This window comes from Orbicella franksi, chromosome 1 (assembly GCF_964199315.1).
Source record: "Orbicella franksi chromosome 1, jaOrbFran1.1, whole genome shotgun sequence".
NCBI lineage: Eukaryota > Metazoa > Cnidaria > Anthozoa > Scleractinia > Merulinidae > Orbicella > Orbicella franksi.
This window is the reverse complement of record NC_138145.1, coordinates 28,256,072-28,277,911: the sequence shown is the minus strand read 5'-3', so window position 1 is coordinate 28,277,911 and position 21,840 is coordinate 28,256,072. Positions and strand designations below refer to the sequence as shown.

Sequence of the window (21,840 nt, the reverse complement as noted above, 5' to 3'; positions counted from 1 at the left end):
GGTCCGTTGGTCATCGTCATTTCTTTTATGGCTTCAGCAAATGAGCGACAACCAACGACTTAAAACAACCAACGTCATAATTAAGCAAAGTTTCTCGCGTGAGCCGCAATGACTAGTATCTTACGCCTTGGGGACAAAGCAAAAGTGGTCAATAACGTACCCAGGTATACGTAGCCAAGAAACAAAACGTAACACTCATCACTTTTGCTACTAACCTCCAGATGACAAAGTATAGCCCACTAAGAAGAAACATTCTACGTAACTAGAGCATAAGCAGTACTTACTACGTGGTCTCGGGCTAGCCTTGTACCCAGTTCACCGTTTTACAACACACTCAACTTATACCAGCTCAATACACCATTTTCTCCAACTCATATCGTATACATTTCAACAGTGAAGCGATTGAAAATTCAAGGAAACTTCCTTTCATGATCAACTTGCTAACAAGTGATTGAACAAACTACTTACGTGAGTTGTGTACGTACTCCAGTACAAGTTGACATTCATCCGAGTCTGGGTTCAGTAACTCCAAGCGACATCCAAGTGATTTGTAGACATAATCTAACTGGTTTATCTCTAAAGAGACGAAAGGATCATAGAGACTCAAGATCAAAATACGACTTCTTCCTACTGTAAAATACGCACTTAGTTAACAGTATGTTATGAGAATTTTGTCACTCTCCTTTATTGTGGTTATTTTTGATGGAGCGTTGTGTAACGATCTGAACGACTGGAAAGGATACTGAGAATTTCCTGGTCCAGCCATACAATATTAACTATGACGCCCGTTGACTTCTCTAATAGTCTCCTACGCAGACGTTCTTTGGGCTTGTCACGCAATCGCTCCTCCCCCATGTTGGAAGGAGTGCGTGACGATCCATTACAACGTGTGCGTAGAAGGCTTGTACTCAACTGGATTAGATCACGGTGAATTCAAATTGGTGTGCTCACAAGCGGAATGAGATTATACACCGCACGATTAAGAAGGACCGAATTTTGGTCAAAAAATGACACAAAAAGGATCCTAGAATACCAGGAAACTAACGCAGTCGAACAAAAAGTCCCTTATTTAATGAAAAGAGAATTAATAGGCGCGGACAGTATTTTACTCGTTGCTTGAATTTTTCCCCTGAGCCTCCTTATGGGCCTCTGAAAATACTACGCAACCCTTAAAATTTCTAAGCGCAAATCGAGTAAGGTGTTTGTTGTCGATTTTTCCCCATTTTCATCCCTTATCCGCTTGACAATGCAATGATAGCGCAAAGACAAATTAGAATTCTGAGGCTCTTGCACAGAGAGTGATAGAAATAAGTTGTAAAGGACTAAACAAAAGAGCATAATTTTATACTGACATGACACAGTTACCATTTCTTTTTGGAGATATTTGACTATTTGAGAGATAACATGGATTTTCAGGCTCCAAATTCACGTTTTGACAAATTTGGATTTTGGTTCTCAAGTTCAAGACCTTTAAGGACCTGATTTAGAAACTGGGAGATCAGCGATAACTTAAACAATGAAGAAAGAAGGTAAACCGGGAGGTAACGAGTACAAAAATCGCAACACACCTTTGCAGCGATACTGAGCTCCTAACAAGATCTTGCTAGCCTCCGCCAGTTCTGTCAGATTGTAGAGCGCTGTTAAGTGCTGCTCAATATTATGAGCTTCATTCAAAGGTGGAATCCGTTCATAAGTGTATCGCGCTATAGGCATCAGCATGTAATATGTGTTGCTAAGCTCGGCAATCTACATAGGCAAAAGAGACACGGTTATTGGGTTGATAGCGATAACGATTTTGATTTGAAAGCTCATGTTCCGAACGTTTGCCTTTCGTTGTTGGAAATTAGGGGGATGGTGAGTTGAAGAACAGAAATTAATGCACAGTGGAATTCCGATTTTTCGAACCTCCAACGGAGACGAAAACCGCTTCGACAACTCGGAGAGTTCGAGAAATCGGGGGTAAAGTACAACGTTTGACTGCGGAGGGGAAACAAATTTTGGTTCGAGTTATCGGGAAGTTCGAAAAATTGAGGGTTCGAGAAATCGGGATTCCACTCTATCTTGAAGTGTTTCCCTTACCATGCTTTGTCCAATAATGCAACTTCCTTCTATACTCCATTAACGACCACACAACCCATAACTCTCCCTTTTGATCCAACGAAGAGCTAACGCTCAAAAACTTTGTTTGTAAACTCACCACGGCGGTTAATTTACCTTGACCGACTTCAAATTAATAGTTGGCAAAGTGCATCGACGATTCAGGTTGAAAATACTTCGATACAATTTATATTCCCCTACTTTGTGCCTAGCCCTAAACCATTGACCGATCTTGGAGTTAAACTCTGGGGTCGTACTTGGTGGAGAACTCACACTGACACCATGTGTACCTTCTCAAATTTGTCCTCGGTTCCTACCAAATTGTTTCTGTCGATAGTATCCACAATTGCTCTGTTATGAAACAAATCAGACCATTATCTATCTTGAAAGAACAGAAAAGAATGTCAATAAAGCCTTTATGAAAGAGAAGCTATACTATTCTTATCAAATGGCTGTTGTTAAGGAATCATTTGATGATAACAGTCTCTTATTCCAGACCTCACATGAATTCAGTTTTCTTTTAGTTCCTTTGACCAGCTTCAACTGGTCACTTATGTAGACTACAAGTATTTCCTCTTTCGTTAAGTCCGTCGAGCGTGACCGTAAATGATGCCTAAATTGCATTTTACATTTTGGAACACTGCCTTACTAAGATTATCAGTTGAGTAAGGCGCGACGAAAGTTTGGTCACCAGGTTTTAATGAGAAAATCGTGTTGTTGTCACGAGCAACTGGCTCCGTTTCCAGTGGCAACTTGTCGGCTTTTGACGTCATTGGCAGCAAAGCGGGTGAAATTGTAGGTGACGCGACAGGAGACGCACGGCTGCTGATATTGTTACCAATGGAAACGAGGTACGTTGCTCGTGACAACAAGGTAATCTTAAGTCCGAAACTTCGTCACCAAACTTCTGTCGTGCCGTACTCAACTGATAATCGTAGTACTATGCCGTCAGCAATTGAGCATCCTCTTTGAAATTAGAGTGAATCTCACAGCACCTTAAATATAATGTCTGCAATGGTATTTTACAACAACAACCGTCAAATTTGATCCGCGCACTGCAAACTATGCTCAAATTTCAACACTCACTTGATTTCTGTCAGAACTTGACGGGCCATCTCGATGGTTTCACTGGACAGTCTTCCAAATGGCAAGTAGTCATGGTCAACTCTCAAGTGGCCCGAATCCATTGCAGAACTTAACATTCCAACATCGGTCTAAAAGAAAAAAAACAAGAGGTGCTTCAGCTAATGTCAGTTAACGCTGTTGATTCGATTCTGTTTTTCTTGAAGCTTCGCTGCCACATCCGTTTTGAAGTGATTACATTCTACGACAACGTGTTTTCTTTTGTCATCACAGTAACGTTTGTATGTCCACTACAAGTACACTTTAACTGCATAAAAAAAATCCGTTATCAGAAAATTAGCACAAATCAAACTTCTAAACAACATGTGATGACAACGAAGCTTTGTGATACTGGTTTGAAAACCTTTCAGAACTTGGTAGAACATGAAGGTTTCTGTGCAAACCATAAGATTAGGAAAGATTGCATCAAAAGGAGAAGGTAGATTGCAGTTTGGCACGGTACTTTTATAGGCATATTGACATCTAAAACCCAGTCACGCTCGTGATCCATAATAAGAATTTAATACTGGCTTGGGGATATGTAACATCAAAATGATATCAACCAGTAAGCTTAGCTAAACAAAGAAAAGAGTAGCTTTATGACGATGTGAGAAGGGAAAAAGGATTGCGGACAAAATCAAATTCATTTAATACATATCGTGAAATTGAGGATTTGCAAGAGATAACAGTATTTGAAACTTTCGGAAGGAAATTTGTGGTGCATCTAAGATCAGTCTCATTTCAGTTTGTAAATCACTCACAATTGCCTTCATGAACGACTGCAGTTCTTCACCAAGACGTGACGCAGGACACTTGGTGAGTTCGAACGGCTTCAGAACCTCACTCATTCGCTTCCGCTTGTTTTCAGGGTTCCTTTCTGGCAGCACAAGGGCATATTTCTTGGGCTTTTTGTCAAAACTGTAAAATTAAAAAAGGAATAAACTAGTTGCAAAGTCGTGGCTACAATACGCCTTGCAAACAAATCATGGGTTATATGGAACAAAAAATAAAATGCAACGGCCCCTAAAACAAGCGAACTTGACATTTTGGAACGAGGGACACAGATGGATGACATGGATAATCTGTATTCTAGACTATCAGCTATTTATCTTACTTGTCCTTGTTGTCCCACTCATTGCCAGTCTTGCTTTTGAAAATCTTCTTGAATTCGGTTGTAGCCTTGTTGGGATCATTGAAAGGTGTCCTCTGGTGCTGCCCACTGTCTCCAACACGACCCCAGCGATTGAATAACACCCACAGGTCCTTGGCTTTGTGGTGGATAATCTGAAAATTATAGAGTTTTTTTCTGTCTCAAACTACTGTCACATAAATTCATTCGAACATTTCATACAGTTTTCTTAACACCCCTTAAAGTTAAAACCTGGAGCGGATACAGTACAGGATTTTAGAGAAGGGACTTCGCGATGCGAAGGTCCACAGAAATGGGATTTCCGTTATTCTAATGCCTAGTCAGCATGTTATAACGTCTCAGTCTTTTATCCCCCCTAGATCCGCCCCAGAAAACGTGTCTGGAAAGATCTCTTTGTCTTTAATTATTTCATCAGTGCAATGACTGTACTTCACACCTAGCACTTTTCCTAGTCACTGATTGAGTGCTTTCGCTAGCATCACAAACGCTAGATGTCCGATCAAGTTGAAGATACACTTTTTTTTACCCTTTCCTTGCTAAAATGGAAGTTGCAACATTTCAGAGAATATGTTTCTCTCTTTAGTTCTTCCATGCACAGTTTAAATTTCTTCAGGAATCAACTACTTGTAGGCAAAGAGCTAATCAACAGGCGGGTATACGAACTAACAGGCACTGCCCAGCGCAAAGACATTATGTTACATTATGAGAGATTAGACAATGTTTCACTCCCTGGAAGAAAGCAAGCAAAGTTTTGGTAACAACTTAAAATGTAGCTAGAGAATGAGACTCGTACGCTAAAATTATCAACCACCAATAGCAAACGTATTTCATTACAAAGACCTAACCTGCATCTTATAGAAGTTATTTAATCCGAACATTCCATATTTGACGTCAACTTTGGACACGAGGATATCATATGGCACATCAGTCTCAGGGTCGACAAATACTTCCCTGTAAAATAAAAAAATATATATTTATGAAACAAACTCCAAAAAAAAGGTTGCCTTGGCCATCACCTTTAAATTTTTCACGTCTCTGATTTAATTTTAGTTTCGTTTAGAAAGCTCTTAGTGGCATAGAATTATTTAGTCTTTTTTGAGGCTCCATAGACGGGCTTCTTCAACCCTGACCTTATTAAAGACATCGCATATTCACCTCTATATTTATACAAATGACAAAACGAGGTCAAAGGTACTTTTAATGGACAATGTAGGGTGAATATCAAATAGTTTCACATCACTGAATTTAGGAACTGTGCGGTGAAGAGTAAAATAATGCCACCCGACATGGCTTTACACTAATTGTAGCTTATTTTTCTCGTTTCTAAATCGCATCTTCTCGGTCCCCGTCGCTTTCGGGGTCTACACATGATACGCCTACAATATTGTAGGCCCGATACGGGTATACACATACCTAAAGAAAAAGTTAAGCGTTCTAGATTACCTACAACGTCAAGCTAAAGGAAACAGGCTTGAATCAACATCTCGTGTACATTCTGTACAATCTCTGACACATACCCTCCACCTTCCATACGGAAGGCTGAATCAACTTTGACTTTAGTGTCATCCTCGTCGGCTGGTTTATCCTGTGCCTTCGCATCTTGAAGTATTTTCTCTGCATCAGCTTTAGGATCTGGCGTGACGCCTTCCCACAAGCCATCACTGGAAGTAAGAAAACTAAATCCCGAGTCATATTCCATTGGCTCCTCTGTGTCCTGTTATAGAAGAATTTAGGAGATGAACAGGAGCGACAAAGCAACGATTAGACTTTCAGAAAAGTCCTTCATCTTGTTTAATTATGACCCTCTCGCGACTTCATCCCGAGCTCGGCCGCTTTGCGGCCTAAAACCTCACAGCTCGCTTCGCTCGCTTGCCTATTTTATCCTGAGACTCCTGAGGTCGAATTGTGGCAAGTTCAGCCAAAGATTTACGACTACAGATGTAATGGATCACTTGCCTGGTAGGACTTGAAAAGAGAAAAGTGCGTCTGTGGCACTTAGATGATCGATACAATTTACACAAATACTGTATTAATGCGACTACAATGAAGTTTCAGTGAGATCCCCACCCCTTGGCCTTACAAAACAGATCGTCTTGGAATATAAAGCTGGAAAGAGTCTCTTGGTGAACTTACATTTGGAAGGGCCCATTATTGGAAGGAATTAATTCAAGTGTGATTGGACTAATGTTAATATTACGTCAATATTAGAAGACCGCACGGTACAAGTCAACTCAACTCTGCCATCAAGAGAACCAGAAGCCCTTTAACCAAGCGGGAACGGTATACATTGTAAGGTGAAATACAAGGTCTATAGTAGAGAAGTAAACGACCGAGAGAAGACAAGATACCTTTTTGCACTAAGATTTGGTAGACTTGTTTTCAGGAGGGGGAGGAGAACAGGAGTCATTATCGGCATTTGAAGATAGCTGATAAACTACCACGAAGTTCATTCTTTTCTACTCACCTTGCTAGCCTCAGCTTTCTCTAGAAGTTCTTCCAGCGCAATTTTCATAATGCCAGATCCCTGCTGTTTAGCATAGTAAAGTGGCGTGTGTCCTTCTAAGTCTTTGACAGACAGTGGCGCTTCAAAGCTGGCCAGAAATTTTAGCATCTCGACATTTTCGGCAGATCCATACTATGAAAAAAAGACTACACTTATTATTTGGAGAACTAACCTGTAATGACTGATCTATTGATTTCCGTGATGGCCAAACATACAAGTAGGAAGATACACGTTTTGGCTCGTAACCAGTCCCTAAAGATTTTAATGGAAAAACCAAACAAGAGAAAAGAACTAGAAATCCTTTGCTTTTGTCCACTAACATGAAGACCATGATGTCACGTGCAAGCCAAGAATACAATCAACAATCGGATAGTTTCGCGTTATGCAAAAAGTTCACTTTGCAGTATGGTATCGTAGCAACGGTTGTATATCCAGTTACCTGGTTACTCTTTGTTCTTACCTTTCTGTTTTGCACACAGTGGTGAATCATGGATTTTCCGTCATTGTCCTGTAATGACAGATCGACATCTGTAGTATCCTTAGTCTCCCAGACAGCTCTGTCATCAGTGGCATAAATCAGTACTTTGACCATGTCTAGCATGTTGCTACGGACAACTTCCATAAGCGGAGTGCGGCCGTTGTGCTGAGTAAACATAAAAACTTTAAATTAAAAGCTTGTGGGGACAGATAGATTAATTCACTCGTTCAATTGTCTGAGCATACAATTCAAGTGATGCTGTTTCTTTGCATTATACCATTCACATCACGGCTTCTAGATTAAATATATGACGTTAGTCATCTCTATCCCGCTCGTCGCCCACCCGCTTTTTCGATCATCCCCACTGACCGAGAGCCTGGAACAGAACAGTGAAAAATTGAATATAAAGGCCCAAAATTTCATTTTTCAGAGCATTCAACATGAAACACCCTATTTAAGTAATCCCGAATAGTTTTCACTTGGATGGTCCCACATAAGTGTTTTATTCACAGAAGTTTTATCCACATTCATCACTGTGCTTCATGTTTAATAAACTATCCCAAATGAAAACACTTCTCAATACCTTTCATTTACATGGTCACACTAGGGTTTCACTCACAGACTTAAAAACGTTAGAAACAACTTGTACAACATAACAAACAGCACTACATGAAAGTACAACTCAGTAGCTTTCACACAGTCGGTGACATGCAAGGGTTTCATTCACAGACTAGGACTGGTAAACACGGCCGATGCTTGAATTATTCACTGAACTTTCACTTGCAAGCTCTTACACTCATCGACAAACCTAACTCTCAATATTAGGTCTGACAATGGTACATGAACATAAGTCGACATGACGCTATCTTACTTAACTTCGACTCCATCGCTGTGGAATAAGAATTGGATTATGGCATGGAACTGTTGCTGTATTGTCAATTACCTTTGGGAAATTGACTGATGCTCCATGTTTCAGCAGGTCCGTAACTACTTTCTCACTGTTTGACAACGCGGCCTCAATCAACGGAGTGGTGGTGTCATGGCTCCCGCTATCTCCTTTACTGTCTCGAACACTGTAACAAACGTCCAGTTTCTTTACGTGGCAGTTTGCCGGGCTTACGAAAAACCTTGTGATTGCAGGAAAAAAATTGTTACTTAATGTAAGCACTTCAAAAAATATACATATACCCATAAAAAACGCTGTAAGAAATTCACCTTGCCGAGTCAACCTACTACGCATGCGCATTACACAAACATATGGGACAAAGATTGCACTGCATAGCGTTGAATTACTTTAAATCCACAGTTTCTTCTACTTTTATGGGTAAAACTCTCCATAAAAATATAACTTGGACGAAATTCTTGTCTTAACCTGGAAATTGAATCTTGATTTCAAGTGTGTACCGAGCTATTGTAAACCACATGTATCTCTCCCACATCTTCCAAAATGGACTACTGTCCTGTTCAAAGTATTGTTCTTCAAGATCAGACGTTTACTGTCGAAGTTATTTTTTCAATTTTCAAAAATCATGAAAAAGATTGACCACCTGTTCCACACTTACGATGGATCCAAAAGAGCGCAACGATTTTTTATTGACCTCTTCATATTTTGAACAAAACTTACTCCACAAGGGTTATTATTCCACTTTCCGTCTTGGAAAACACTGCGGCAAACGGAGTGACTCCGTCGTTGTCAGCAATATCCAAGGATGATGGGGATTGTTCTGAAAGAAAACAAAGCAGCAAAGACAATGTAACTTCCATGGTCAGGCTATAGAGAGACCTGGTACGTTAAAATACGTAGCAATTTCAAAAGGGAAAGACATTGGCTGCGCAACAGAATTTGAACAAAGAATCTTTTGATGCACAGAAATGAACAGATCTTTGACATCACTTCAAAAGTCGTGCACATGGCATTATTTCCTCTCCCTCTTATGCCAGCAACCCAAATCTATCACAGATCAAATATACCTTGGATCATATCAACAAATGTTTTGTAGATGAATTATATACGTCTTACAGCCTTACTAACGTAACTTGGAGTCTGGAAAATAGAAATAACTAGTATCTCAAAACCTTGTGTGTCAGAGGGACACCGACCGTTTTCACCAAACGTGTTGAATAGGATGTTCTTTAATAAAATTCTCAATAGCGCACATACAAACAACAATTTCTTACAAAAGTAATATGTACTAAACGGTCATACCCCACAAAAACCTGCAGAAGGCCAAATTATGATTACAGGCAGCATAATGCAAGGGCGTGGCACCCTGTGAGTCAACAGCACCAGCAGGAACTCCCCTCTGAACCAGGTGATTGGCTATCTAAAGGTATGAATGAAAATTAGTTTTTCCGATGATGTATCAATAATTTCGTAAGGCTTCCTAACAAAATGAAATTTGCTTTGAGCGGCAGAACATTGCAGCAGAATTATTCTAGATTGAGTAAAAACATTTTACCTTAAATTTGTGTTTTGAAGTATGTTTACTAATACACATGTAACTCAATGCTATAAACATATACAAACTTTAATGACTGACAGAAAGATAATTGGGGGAGCAGGAATGGTGCAGTGGTGAGAGCGCTCGCCTCCCACCGATGTGTCCCGGGTTCAATTTCCGGACCCGGCGTTATATGTGGGTTGAGTTTGTTGCTGGTTCTCTACTCTGCTCTAAGAGGTTTTTCTCCGGGTACTCCGGTTTTCCCCTCTCCTCAAAAACCAACATTTCCAAATTCCAATTCGATCCCGAATGCACGGGCATTTCTGAACGAGTTCTTGTGAACTCCTTGGTGCTCCGTGGGTAAAGAAATTACATATTTACATTTTTTTTTTAAAAAAAAAAAAGCTTATTCCCAACTGTTTTGACGTCTCCAGCAATCATATTGACTGTCCAAATGTCCAAATGTGGTTGCACAATGGCTTATATTATAACAAGACTACCCTTAGAGTAACCTGGCTGAAGTCAAGTTCAATATAGCGCTTACCTTTTCAACCACTTGGGTCCACAGTTTTGCAGAGTGAATGGCTAACAAATGAAGCAAGTTATGTCCTTTCTTATCAAGCTTCTGAACCGATGCATCTTTTCTTTGTTTCCTTAGCAGTGTCCACGCAAGATCAAGCTTGTTCGATTCGAGTGTTGCCTGAAATCACAATCCTTCTTATTCAACTGAGCTATTCAGGCATCAAATTTAGCTCTTCGTGCATCTTTCACAAAAGAAAATCGAGCGTAGAAAATGTTTGTTTAATGACTTACATGTTTTACAAAATGATACTGCATAAGAAATGGAAATAAGGTCCTAATTATTATAAGAATCCTTCAGAAATTACAGTAATTCAGAGAAGTTAGATGCTAATCGCTGATGAAATTTACTGAGAAACCCTTGAAATACAACATTGTTATTAACAACATTACAGTATTATTGTAATGGCTCTTTGGGAAAATAGGTAATCCACATGTAAAACGGTACGTTTACTTCACCTGTATAGCTTCAAGAAAGTCCAGTCCGGCTACCTCCAACATTAAATAAGCGATTCCCTGCCAGTTGTTATCAATCACCACGCGGAAGGCTGTTCTGATATCTGGCTTGGGCTCCTTCAAGTCGACAACATTCTTCCACACCCACCGATATTTCTTTTTCCTGTAGAAAGACATCATGAACTAGACTAAGCCAGATGCACCTGCAAGTGTACATACCTAATTTTTGAGAAACATTACACGGTGAAAACACTTGGGACTGGACGCTGAAAAAGCGTATATATTTATAAATACTAAGAATAAGATCATCACAGTTTCGTTATTAGATAGTCAGCTAATTAAACAGTATTTAGCAACTCTTCTACAACTTTAACCTGCACAAAAACGATCGAACCTTAGTAAAGCCAAGGACCATCTCCAGTATATGAAAGAAAGCCAAAACGTTCAATAAAAAGAGCAGCATAGTGACTGGTTTTAAATTAGGAACAGCTATCGGTAGTTCACCTGGTGTGAACGTCTGATGGATGGAGAAGTGAGAGTATTGCGAAATAACAATCACACCTTGCCATCAGACTAACACTAGGAATCAAACTTTCCAAGTGACCTTTAAAGGAGCTCAATCACAGTTTCTTGAGTTCTTTTGGTCACGTATAAAATTACCTTGAATTTTAAGGAAACCTGAAAATAGAAGTTTACTAAGATAGAAAATCACCATAGAGATAATAATAAACCATAAAGGAACATGGATGGTTAAGGATGGAGAAGATTAACACGGATTACAAACGACGAACTTGAAACATTCAGATGCGCAAACCGTTACTTAGCTCCATTAATGTTTATGATTGTTGAATGACTCACTGTTTTTCATATTGTTTCCAGTCCTCTGGTGTAAGGGGTCTTATAACTGGACAAGATGGTGGTGCATTACTCTGCATAAACATCATGGCACAACTAACGTACGGAAAACAGAACAGCTTTACAACAAAAGTAACGAATGAGTGCGAGAGGGCAACTTTTAGTGTCATCGATCGACTGCGGTTTTCTTAAGAATTGCTAAAATTAATGATGTTTTTGGTTTTGGTGTACTAATCTAGATCAAAATGGCTTTCAATGGGCCACACAGAAACAAAACGTATAGAGAGAAGCAATTTAAGCCAAGTTTCAAGGATGCTATATCTGTTTTGGTGTGTTCTTGAAATAGCTTTTTCATGTAACACCACTTTGGCCAATGCAAAACGCTGTATCAGAACAACGAATCTCCTATTCTTTAGAAAAACATTGAATGTACTCTTAACGGTATCCAACATTAGCTTCTGTTCTAAACAGCAACAACAAGAACACAACTCTGAGGACGAAGCTCGAAATCATACATGCCTAGATTACTAAAATAGCAATAACAGTACCCATCATGACGCTCACGAAGAGCTAATGACAGTGGAGTGTTCCCGTCATTGTCTTTAATCTCAAGTGATCCCCCTTTCTGTGGAAAGAATGACAGGAATTGAATTAACCCTTAATAGCTTGGGGATGAGGGCCATAAAGGATTGTCGATGATTTCAAACTTGCTTACTTAAAAAATATCCACGCATTAATAACCAAATTCCTGAATTTTCCTAAAAACCCATTGGGAAACATTTTGGTGTTTCAATTCTTTGCTCATATTACTTAACGTAAAGGCGAATGACGTTAACTCCAACAAAATTATTGCGCTCAGATTTCAGGTAACTCTCCTAGCTGATGGATGAGAACAAAACTATCATCAAGGGTTATTAGATATTTCTCTACCTGAAGAAGATTGAGAGAACAAATTGTGGCACCCCTGAGAGCTGCCCTGTGGAGAGGTGTCTGTCCAAAGTTGTCCTGATGGTTGACCTGTGTCTTGGCATCTTTACCCTGCTCCGTTATTGCCTCACACAGCAGGCTGACAACAGATATCGGATCAGACATGCTGTAATCGGTGTGCCTGTGGGAAAATAAACAGCAAATACAGTTTATTGTGTGTTAAGGCATTTAAGTGTTTCTATGAAAATTTGCATGCTTATTTGCTTCTGACAAAACAATGCCTCGACAATTCAAGGGGTTAACCCTGCGATGGACTAGCATCCTATCCAGGGGGAGTAGAATACTCCTGGTCACTTCCTGCTACAGAAACCGGGATAAGCTCACGTGGCTTGCAAGCATTTCAAGTAATACAGCATATCAAACACGAAAGGCCGTGTTTAACACATTTCCAAAGACCGAGAAGAAAGTTGAAATACGACACGTATCGGAACACTTTTGACGAGCTTGGAGGCGTTTGGTAATGAACCTGTCAAACACTGTCTTGAGTGTTTGATATATCTTCTCAACCTCAATAAACAGAAAACAGATCAGACATAGTGTAATCGGTGTGTCTGTGGGAAAACGTACAGCAAATACAACTTAATGTGGTTTCAAAAGCTTGATGCTCGACACCTAGGTACAACAGGAGACTATTAACCAGCCAGCTCACCCACTGTTCATTTTCACAAATGCGTAGTGAAGAGGGATCCTGCTGTGCAAATCCAGTGCAACTGTGTTTGCTCCATATTTGATCAACAAATCCTCCACCTCGGTGATTGTCTCAAAGCCTCCTGTTGTATAATTTATGGAATAATGAAGAGGAGTCCGTTGCTTCTTATCTGTACTGTTCACATCAGCACCCCCGTCAAGTAATGCTGTGCAGAGCTTCAGAGGGGTAGAGTTGGTGTCTGGCACAGAAAATAAGAAGGCACAATCCAATGTTAACTTGACACTACAGACAAGGTACTAAAACTTTCCACTAAGGCAATTACAGTGTTGCTTGAAGTGCACCTAAACGAAAGCCAAAATGATTAAATTACTTGCAAAAAATTTGAGGTTGACTAGGGTCCTTTAAAGACTCCTGATATTTGAAAAATCACGGTCAAATGCTAAACTGAAGAATGGGACATTGAAATGAAAAATGCAATCAAGTTTCTTGTTTTGTGGAGAGTTAAAGTTTGGCCTCCGTTGACCAAAATGACCAATTGTATAATAAGCAGCAAAGGGTACCATACCAATCTTGTTGGTGACTGCCCATGATAGCGCGGTGCGTCCGACGTTATCAGCAATATTAGGATCTGCCTTAGCATGTAACAAGTCTTGCAGGGTAGTGAGACATACATTGGTTGGCCTTCAAAACAAAACAAAAATGTCATCATAGCTTTACACAAATCGTGCCTCTGCATTTGATTCAAAATTACGACAAAATTGAAACTAAACTTGCTTATAAGAAATGTCCATGTGAAGTGTATTCTGCGTAGGGTTTTTCCTAATCACATTTTACTCGCTTTCCACTAAATGCAAAACAATCTGTGAACATCATCAATCTCGAACTCAGAACAGGATTACTAAATACATTAGACCCCCATCAAAAGTGTTTTTATCAAACCTTTTTGCTTGCAATTAACTAAAAGCCAGAAAAACTGCCCAAGCACTGAGGACCCGTCCACACTACGCTGGAGAAATTTGAAATCGGTGTTTTCACTCTCCATTTGAAAACGCAACAATCGCTGGTCATTTTGGATTTGTGTGTGAGGAAACTCCGACAAGGAAAACACATAATTATCGTCACGTCATCGTTTTCGAAAAGCTCCGTTTTTAAAAATGTTTTCCGTCCACACTAAAACGCAAAGCCAGCGTTTTCAAATTCCTCCAGTTTGAAGAGCGTTTTTGAAAAGCTCCGTTTTCGTGACAGATTAGCGTGGACAGTGGGCCTAACCGTAGAAATAAAGCTGCGTTCTCAAAATTCTCCAGTGTAGTGAGGATGGAGCGTCATACTCCAAATAAACCTGACCGGCACAGACTAATAATCAGCACAGCCATAAAATATTTTCTCGCACCTTGCAGCTAGAATCAGGGGTGTAGCTAATCCATCTTCCTTCTCATTCAAGGACCGGATATTTACATCTGCACCATTATCGATCTAAAGACCAAAATATCATTTATTACTACTTCAACGCACAGTTGTTTGAATGGTGATCAACAGTAATGCAATCTATAAAAGTTATGACCAAGACGTTTATTTTTGTCTTTTCAAAAGGGTTTTTCGGAGTGTTAGTTTGACATTGTGCAAAGTTTAAAATGTCAGGCAAGAGCAACTAAGAGGAGGGACTACTGAGAACACATTAAACTGACTCTTAATCCTGGATTGGCAACTTATTCTAGTATTACTTGGGGTTCAGTATAAAAAGTTTTTGTTTTTATAGGACTTAGTCATCGCTTAGGCCCAGTTCAGACGCCGAACTTTTCATGAGCCGAACCAAATACATTGAATTAAGTACATGAAAAGTTCGGCGTCTGAATCAGTTAAGAACAGCTATTTGAATTTGGAACGGCCCAGCCGTTCTTCCCGCCTAGCTCAGCCGGTAATTTCGGCTTTGGAACGGCTTTGATTCAGACGTCGAACTTTTCATGAGCCGAACCTAATGTCTAAATTATTATAACGTATTTTACAAGCAGTTTTTACTTTGCCTGAAAATCGCTAACATTTCGATGTGTTTTGGTTTAAACTAAATAAAGTTCGACGAATTAAGTTCGACGTCTGAATCAACAGGTGTACTTTTGATAATTTGGGTCGGTCCAAATTCGAATTAAGTTCGGCTCATGAAAAGTTCGGCGTCTGAACTGGGCCTTATTGTCTTTTGTTTACAGCAATGGTGGTTGCCAAACCGAAAAAAGAGAAAAAAAAAAAAACAATGGCAATTGTCATCTTCTGTTTTTTGTTTTTTGTTTTTTTTTTTCATTATAAAAACGTTTTTCAATTTACTTTACCATAGACTAAAACATGGGTCATGAGATCCAAACAAGATAAAACTGTACCATAAGTTTAGCAGCTTTGGCATTTCTCCACTTGATTGCTAAATGAAGTGGTGTGCGGCCATGGCAGTCAAAGCAGTTGATAACAGACTGGTCATCTTTCACGTATCCCAGCATCAGCTCCAAAAATGGATAAAAATTCCAGCTTTCATAAACAAGGAAGTGAAGGCAAGAGAACAGTCCTGACAAAAAATAGAACCATCCTTTAGTCTGTTACTTTGACGAGTTTCAATAGTAACTATGATTACCTTGGTAACTTAGTGACTTAGTGGTACTCACCGTCCTACTCTTTGCATCGTTGACTTCGTTGAATTTTGAGAAAAAAAAAAATTTTAATTCAGCACAATGCTTGATTACTACATGAATATGAAACGCTTCACAATTCCTGGCACAGCTCGCCAAAGCTGAGCTGGAATTCTGGTGTAGCGGGGCAATACACTGTAGTATCTTAGTACCTTAGAACTTTAACACCTCTAATTTTACCTTTTGTAGTCTATCAAAGCATTTATTGACGAAAACATTTACATGTTTCACGGCAATTTTGCTGCGTCCTCGGTCGAAACGATGCGAAAATAACGGTCGAGTTGAGATATTAGTGATATTGTTGAGTGGGGGCAAATTGCAAGAATTTACTTTGTGGCGATTTTTTTCAAAGAAACAACAAAAGAATGAGGACAAAATCAGTCAGAGTTTTTTACATTTGACAACACAACTTCTGCATGCTCAACATATATTAGCAATAAGTTGCAGTGCACTTATATAGGAGGTTTCAACAAACCCAGGCCATCATACATGTAATTCGGTTTTCACCGATGAAAATGCATCGTTCCGGTTATCATTTTTCGAAGTCATATTTATAATGGTGCCCCTTCAAAGACCACATTTGGGAGCTTAAGCAAAGTGACAACGTCCGGCGAACCCGAGGACAACACCTAGCAAAAAAATGAAGTTATGTTTTCCCCTCGAATTTGGTAACTGTCTAGAACTGTTCAGTGCGACTATTAGGCTCAGAACTTATTCAAGCTTAGAGTGAAATGTCAGCTGAGCGTTCAGTTCCAATTGAAAACAAGAAAAATTGACCGTCCTCCAAAACATGCAGAACTTGGTCATTTCACCTTGCTGTATTGCAGAGGACGTTTAAGAAATATTCAATGATTTATAACGCACGTGCATAGCCATTGTTTTACTTATTAAACGTTTAGTTTGGTGACGTCCTAGTTGGTGTCGCCGTCACGGTTTGTTTAAGCTGCTAATTTTTTTACCAACCTGTGACCCCATAATCATTTTCTGCGTCACTTGTTTCTGTGAAGAGAGAAAATTAGAAAAAAGTCAAATGCCACATTCCACAAAAGAAGGAAAATTCGGTCGTAGTGGATGATATTTGAGCAATATCTGTACGTCTCAAAAATGGTTAGAGATTGCTCAGTGAAAAATTTGAGCGAGTCATACAACTCTTCACAGGCGTGCAAACAGTTTTAACGAGACCTCCTACGGACGGGACGGAACTAGCTTTGAAAGATCAACCAAGATGAAGTTTGGAAGCAGGCTTGCTTTGGAACTAAGTATGTATATTAATGACTGCAAATTAGTTCAATAAAGGTAGTTTACAAGTTAATGGTAGTTACATTATACAAATCCTACAGTTTTTATCCACAGCAAAAGCACTTATGGTGATAAGATTAAGTCACTGATCAGTAAAACTTCACTTTGGTACATTTTTGCACTCTGTGCAACACTTTTGGCTAGCAGTAAATGATTTGTTGGAAGAAAAGCAAATTGTTTTATTCATTTCTTATCATCCCTTTTATGCTTAAAAATGCTGTTGTAACATTACAGCTTGTTCTGTATACCATTTGAAATTTCCTCTTCAGCATCTTCTTCTACGTCACCGTCATCTTCATCTTCATCGTCATCGTCACCATCATCATCGTCGTCATCATCGTCATCATCATCATCGTCGCCATGACTGCCGCCATTCCACATACTACGTTTCTGACGTTTATGGATGGTCAGTGTTTCCTTACCGTTCTCCTTCTTTAAGCCAAAAGTTTCAGGACTTCTCAACAACACCTAATGAAATGAACACAAATTCGAAAGCCTCCATAAGCAATGAAGTAACATCAATTACTGCATATACTGTTACACCGTTACGCCGTTACACAGAGTTGGCATTATTTATACATGAACAAGAGTGCCCTTGAGTTAACTGTAAACCTGCAACCTTTGAAATTTTTATTAATGACCTTTCCGCCAATACTAACTTCAACAAAAACTAGAGCACCTTAACCCAGTATCAACGTCTTTCGTGAACTCAAGATTGTAGCTAGTTTGCAGTAACGTTTCTAGGGTTCGTTTAGAAGTTTTGGAAGTTTCACATCTCATGTGTAGCATTTTTAAACTTCGGTAACAGAACGCTTATCCCTGAGGCGTTTCTGATTGCTTGTTCAACATTAGGTTACAACAATGCACACTACACTGATCTCTGCAGTGCTGGACATGTCATCAGATAGTGTGGAATTTTTGTTAACTCAAGCGTCAAGTCTTTCTTGTAGGAATTGAAAAATGGCTGAGCTTATAGAGAGAGCCACCTGAATGACATGAATGCCGTACTTTACACACAAAAAAAACACATTTGCTTTGTTTTACTCCGTCAGTGAGCCTCAAAAAGTGTACTCTACATGTAATGGCACGAGTTACCATGTACACCTTGCATCCCAAGCAAATGTTTGCGGGAATGGACAGCTATAAGGTTAACCAACAAATGACAGAGAGAATCGTCCACAATCATGATCACATACATTTGGGCTTTTGTTGATTTTCCCAACTCTTGCTTTTACACTGCAGCCAAACTTGTCAATCAAAGCCTGTGATAAAAACAAAATGCAATGTCATAGGCCTAATCTCCAGAATGTGAAGAAGTCTTGAGTGTTGTAAGTCAATCATATTTTATTATCTATCAAAGTACAGATAGGAATCACAGGCATGCATAGTTTAAATAGGAAATTGTGGTTTACCTTGATAAATTCCTTGGCAAATTCAGTTATTTCCTAAAATCCAGAAACACAGTGTTTATTTAACCAGGAACTCATAACCTATTTTCAACTTTTCGAACCTTAAAATGTTTGTTTTCTAAATGCATCTGTATATTGCAAAACACTTAAATGATGGCCTGCTGTTATTTCTCAAGCTTTCAGTTATTAGCAGATGAAATACTCCATTTAACTTCATTAGAGAGGTGAACAATGGAACAATATGTAATTCACAACTGATTGAACATGGAACACAGCAAGTTGCAAAAAACACAATGAGAGGATTGTTAGCAAACAGTTACGTTGGGGTAACAGAGATCTCAGACATAATTAAAGGCAAGAAAACATCCATCATATGATAACAGAGTTTGCTTACCTTGCTTTGCTTACCCACTCCCTCGTTATAGTGACACTAACATAAAGTACATTTAACTAACCCTACAAATGAAATAACCTCACCTTGTTGGGAGGCGATGAAGCAATAGTCTCACAGGCTTGGAGAAGAGGTGTAAAGCCATTGTTGTCAACCAAATTGGCCATGTCCTGGAGATTTTCTGGGCTGGTCTAACATGTAACAAGGCAAAGATGTGCAGTTAACAATTATAATGGAGCACACAATTTTAGGTCAGATTTTCAAACTGAAAAGGAAGAAATTGTTTTCCCTGCATGATAGAAATATCTAAAGTAACCGATTTCCAGACTTGGTTCAGTCTCTGAATTCTGGCCAACATTTTCCGAAGTAATAATTATGATAGAGCCAAAGGGTGCTGGTTTAAATTGATTCGTCATTCATACCTTCTTTAGAACAATCTTCATGTACCTTCTAAGGTCATGCTCAGTACACCCAGTAGCTAACATGTGAAGGAGGTTTCTTCCACTCCTCGCGAGACCTATGCTGGGATCTGCATCGTGATCAAGAAGCATAGAAAATTGGTCCATATTTCCCTGTGAACAGAGCAAACTAATATTCAATTGAGGTTGCTTCATGACAAAGCAATTATAATGATTCTTGGAAGCATAAAAAGGTTGTTTGACATCACAAGAACCAGTCAAGCACTAGATCTACAGTTACATAAGGAAAATGCGAACCATTAAATTATGCCTTATGAAATCTCCTGCTGGATAACTAGCCCTGTAGTGAAAATTGGATCCTTGGGGTAAAGAAATCCGTGCTAGGACTTAGAGACATGACTTCTAGACCAAATGAACATGCATTCCTCTATCTGAGATACATGTATTTTGCTATCACTGGGCATCAACTAGTTTTCATTTATCAGATAATTTATACGCAGTGCATTCATAGTATTCTCATATACATGTACTGTTCAGTTATTCCTGCACATACATCATTGAAGTTTCTCCATGTTAGTTATAAAGACATTACATTTATCTACCTTTGAAAGTGCAAGCATAAGAGGCGTGAGGCCATCTGATCTAACACAATTTATTTCTGCTCCTCCAGCAATCAATTTCTCCATCATTTCATTGCTTGTTCTCATGACCAAAGACTTAAAGTGCTTCTGTTGCTGTTCACGCTGCTCAGTTTGGTTCCCAGATAACACCTGGATTAGATTATAAATCAACGTTTGATTAATATGGTAAGAGTAAAAATCCAACCCTTAACCTAAACCAGTCCCATCTACGTGTTCCTGGTTTAATGTTCCTGTTTTAATAAATTATGTTCAAATACTGGTAATCAACACAAAACAGCAAACTCATATCAATCGTCCTGCCCTTGTTTCTGAAAAGGTTTCACATATCTGAATATCACTGTAGTTATCGTTATCCTCCTGTGTAGTTCTGTGCCCTTACTACAGGGTCAAAGGATAGATAACACTATCTGTCAGATAAATCACTATCCAGTGGGTGCATGTTGGTAAAACAACCTGCATTGTCCTCTACTTTTAATTAACTGGGGCCAGGGAAGTTAATCCACGAAATTCCTGGGATTTAATTTCTGGTAATCAACACAAAATCACAATCTATGTAACATCAGCTTCTCGCAAAAACAAATCTGCAAACCTTGTACACACATGAACACATGCTCTATCTACCCAAGAAAAGCGGGCATCATTAGCATGGCCTAGCTAGATGACAGCCCTAAGAACCCAGTGGAGGATATAGGGGAGGAGCCTGGGGGCCCCACCCCCCAACCCCCTTGTTTGGGTTAAAAAAAGAAATCGTAGAAGGGAGAGAAGCCTGCAGGGCAAACAAACCCACCCCCCCCCCCCCTCCCCCCACCTTTAGCCCAAGGACTGGATCCGCAACTGGAACCCTGATGTACCTACAAACATGCTGGATTTGTACTAAACTGCAGATTCTGTACAAAGAAATCACTTACAACTTGAGCATCTGGGTAAAGATTAGATAGGTCCAGTTCATCAGCCTTTCCTGCTTGCAAATGCAACACTTGAGAGCCATCCTTATCTTTCCCCACTGAGCCCTTGGCTCCACATTCCAAAAGTGTTCCAATCAGAGGAAAATTGTTCTTAAAATAATGATGTGAGGATATTGTTAGGATTAGGGTAGAGTGAAGGTGCAACTGGCGTATACATGTATGTCGTTCATTTTAATATTCAATCTAGAGAACAGAAACAATGATGAAATCTTCACTATTATTCTTGGCATGGAAACAAATCCCTATTAATTAACCACAGGAAGCATAGAGGAAAGAGTCGGTACAAAAGTTTGAAAGTACCAGGACATCTAAGGTATGTGTAATAACAGTCTGTAACTGTCCTTTTTAAGACCAATTAACAGAAAGTATCATCTGAATTGACCACTAAAATTTCTGAATTACAGTAAAATCGATGACGAAGACATTGTCAATTTATGATACAATGTGCATCATCACTAAAAAGGTTCACCATTACTGGTTCCAGTGGGTAACCTTGACAATTGGGATGACATCATTGAAGAAACTCACCTGTAAAATGGCGACCATAATAGGTGTATGACCTTCTTTGTTGATGGCATCCACATCTGCCCCAGCTGATATGAAGAATCTAGCCAGTTGGCATGACACCTCAGCCAGTGGCATCATCAGTATTGGAGGTGGAGTATAAGACAAGCTCGCATTCTATGAAAATGGAAGCAAGCTATTTGTTTGCAAATGAAGAACATCTCAA

The 21,840-nt window shown here is 39.4% G+C and overlaps 1 protein-coding gene across 1 annotated transcript in view; it reads right to left on the bottom strand.

Annotated features, from left to right (window-relative positions):
• The window catches only part of LOC145501155 (poly [ADP-ribose] polymerase tankyrase-like), a 41,029-nt gene that overhangs the window by 3,182 nt on the left and 16,007 nt on the right, over positions 1-21,840 (bottom strand). The window contains exons 16-46 of the mRNA XM_081480703.1: positions 21,639-21,791; positions 21,054-21,200; positions 20,107-20,274; positions 19,508-19,657; positions 19,172-19,276; positions 18,698-18,730; positions 18,482-18,547; positions 17,534-17,753; positions 16,950-16,985; positions 15,687-15,865; positions 14,708-14,790; positions 13,883-13,998; positions 13,318-13,555; positions 12,612-12,789; positions 12,230-12,306; positions 11,685-11,777; positions 10,830-10,989; positions 10,336-10,491; positions 9,557-9,674; positions 8,975-9,074; positions 8,294-8,477; positions 7,333-7,515; positions 6,834-7,004; positions 5,887-6,083; positions 5,215-5,320; positions 4,334-4,503; positions 3,981-4,137; positions 3,184-3,311; positions 2,388-2,448; positions 1,569-1,746; positions 469-576 (exon numbers count right to left, since the gene is read on the bottom strand). Of these exons, the coding sequence (XP_081336829.1) occupies positions 469-576; positions 1,569-1,746; positions 2,388-2,448; positions 3,184-3,311; positions 3,981-4,137; positions 4,334-4,503; positions 5,215-5,320; positions 5,887-6,083; positions 6,834-7,004; positions 7,333-7,515; positions 8,294-8,477; positions 8,975-9,074; positions 9,557-9,674; positions 10,336-10,491; positions 10,830-10,989; positions 11,685-11,777; positions 12,230-12,306; positions 12,612-12,789; positions 13,318-13,555; positions 13,883-13,998; positions 14,708-14,790; positions 15,687-15,865; positions 16,950-16,985; positions 17,534-17,753; positions 18,482-18,547; positions 18,698-18,730; positions 19,172-19,276; positions 19,508-19,657; positions 20,107-20,274; positions 21,054-21,200; positions 21,639-21,791 (4,219 nt within the window). The remainder of the gene's footprint in view (positions 1-468; positions 577-1,568; positions 1,747-2,387; positions 2,449-3,183; positions 3,312-3,980; positions 4,138-4,333; positions 4,504-5,214; positions 5,321-5,886; positions 6,084-6,833; positions 7,005-7,332; positions 7,516-8,293; positions 8,478-8,974; positions 9,075-9,556; positions 9,675-10,335; positions 10,492-10,829; positions 10,990-11,684; positions 11,778-12,229; positions 12,307-12,611; positions 12,790-13,317; positions 13,556-13,882; positions 13,999-14,707; positions 14,791-15,686; positions 15,866-16,949; positions 16,986-17,533; positions 17,754-18,481; positions 18,548-18,697; positions 18,731-19,171; positions 19,277-19,507; positions 19,658-20,106; positions 20,275-21,053; positions 21,201-21,638; positions 21,792-21,840) is intronic.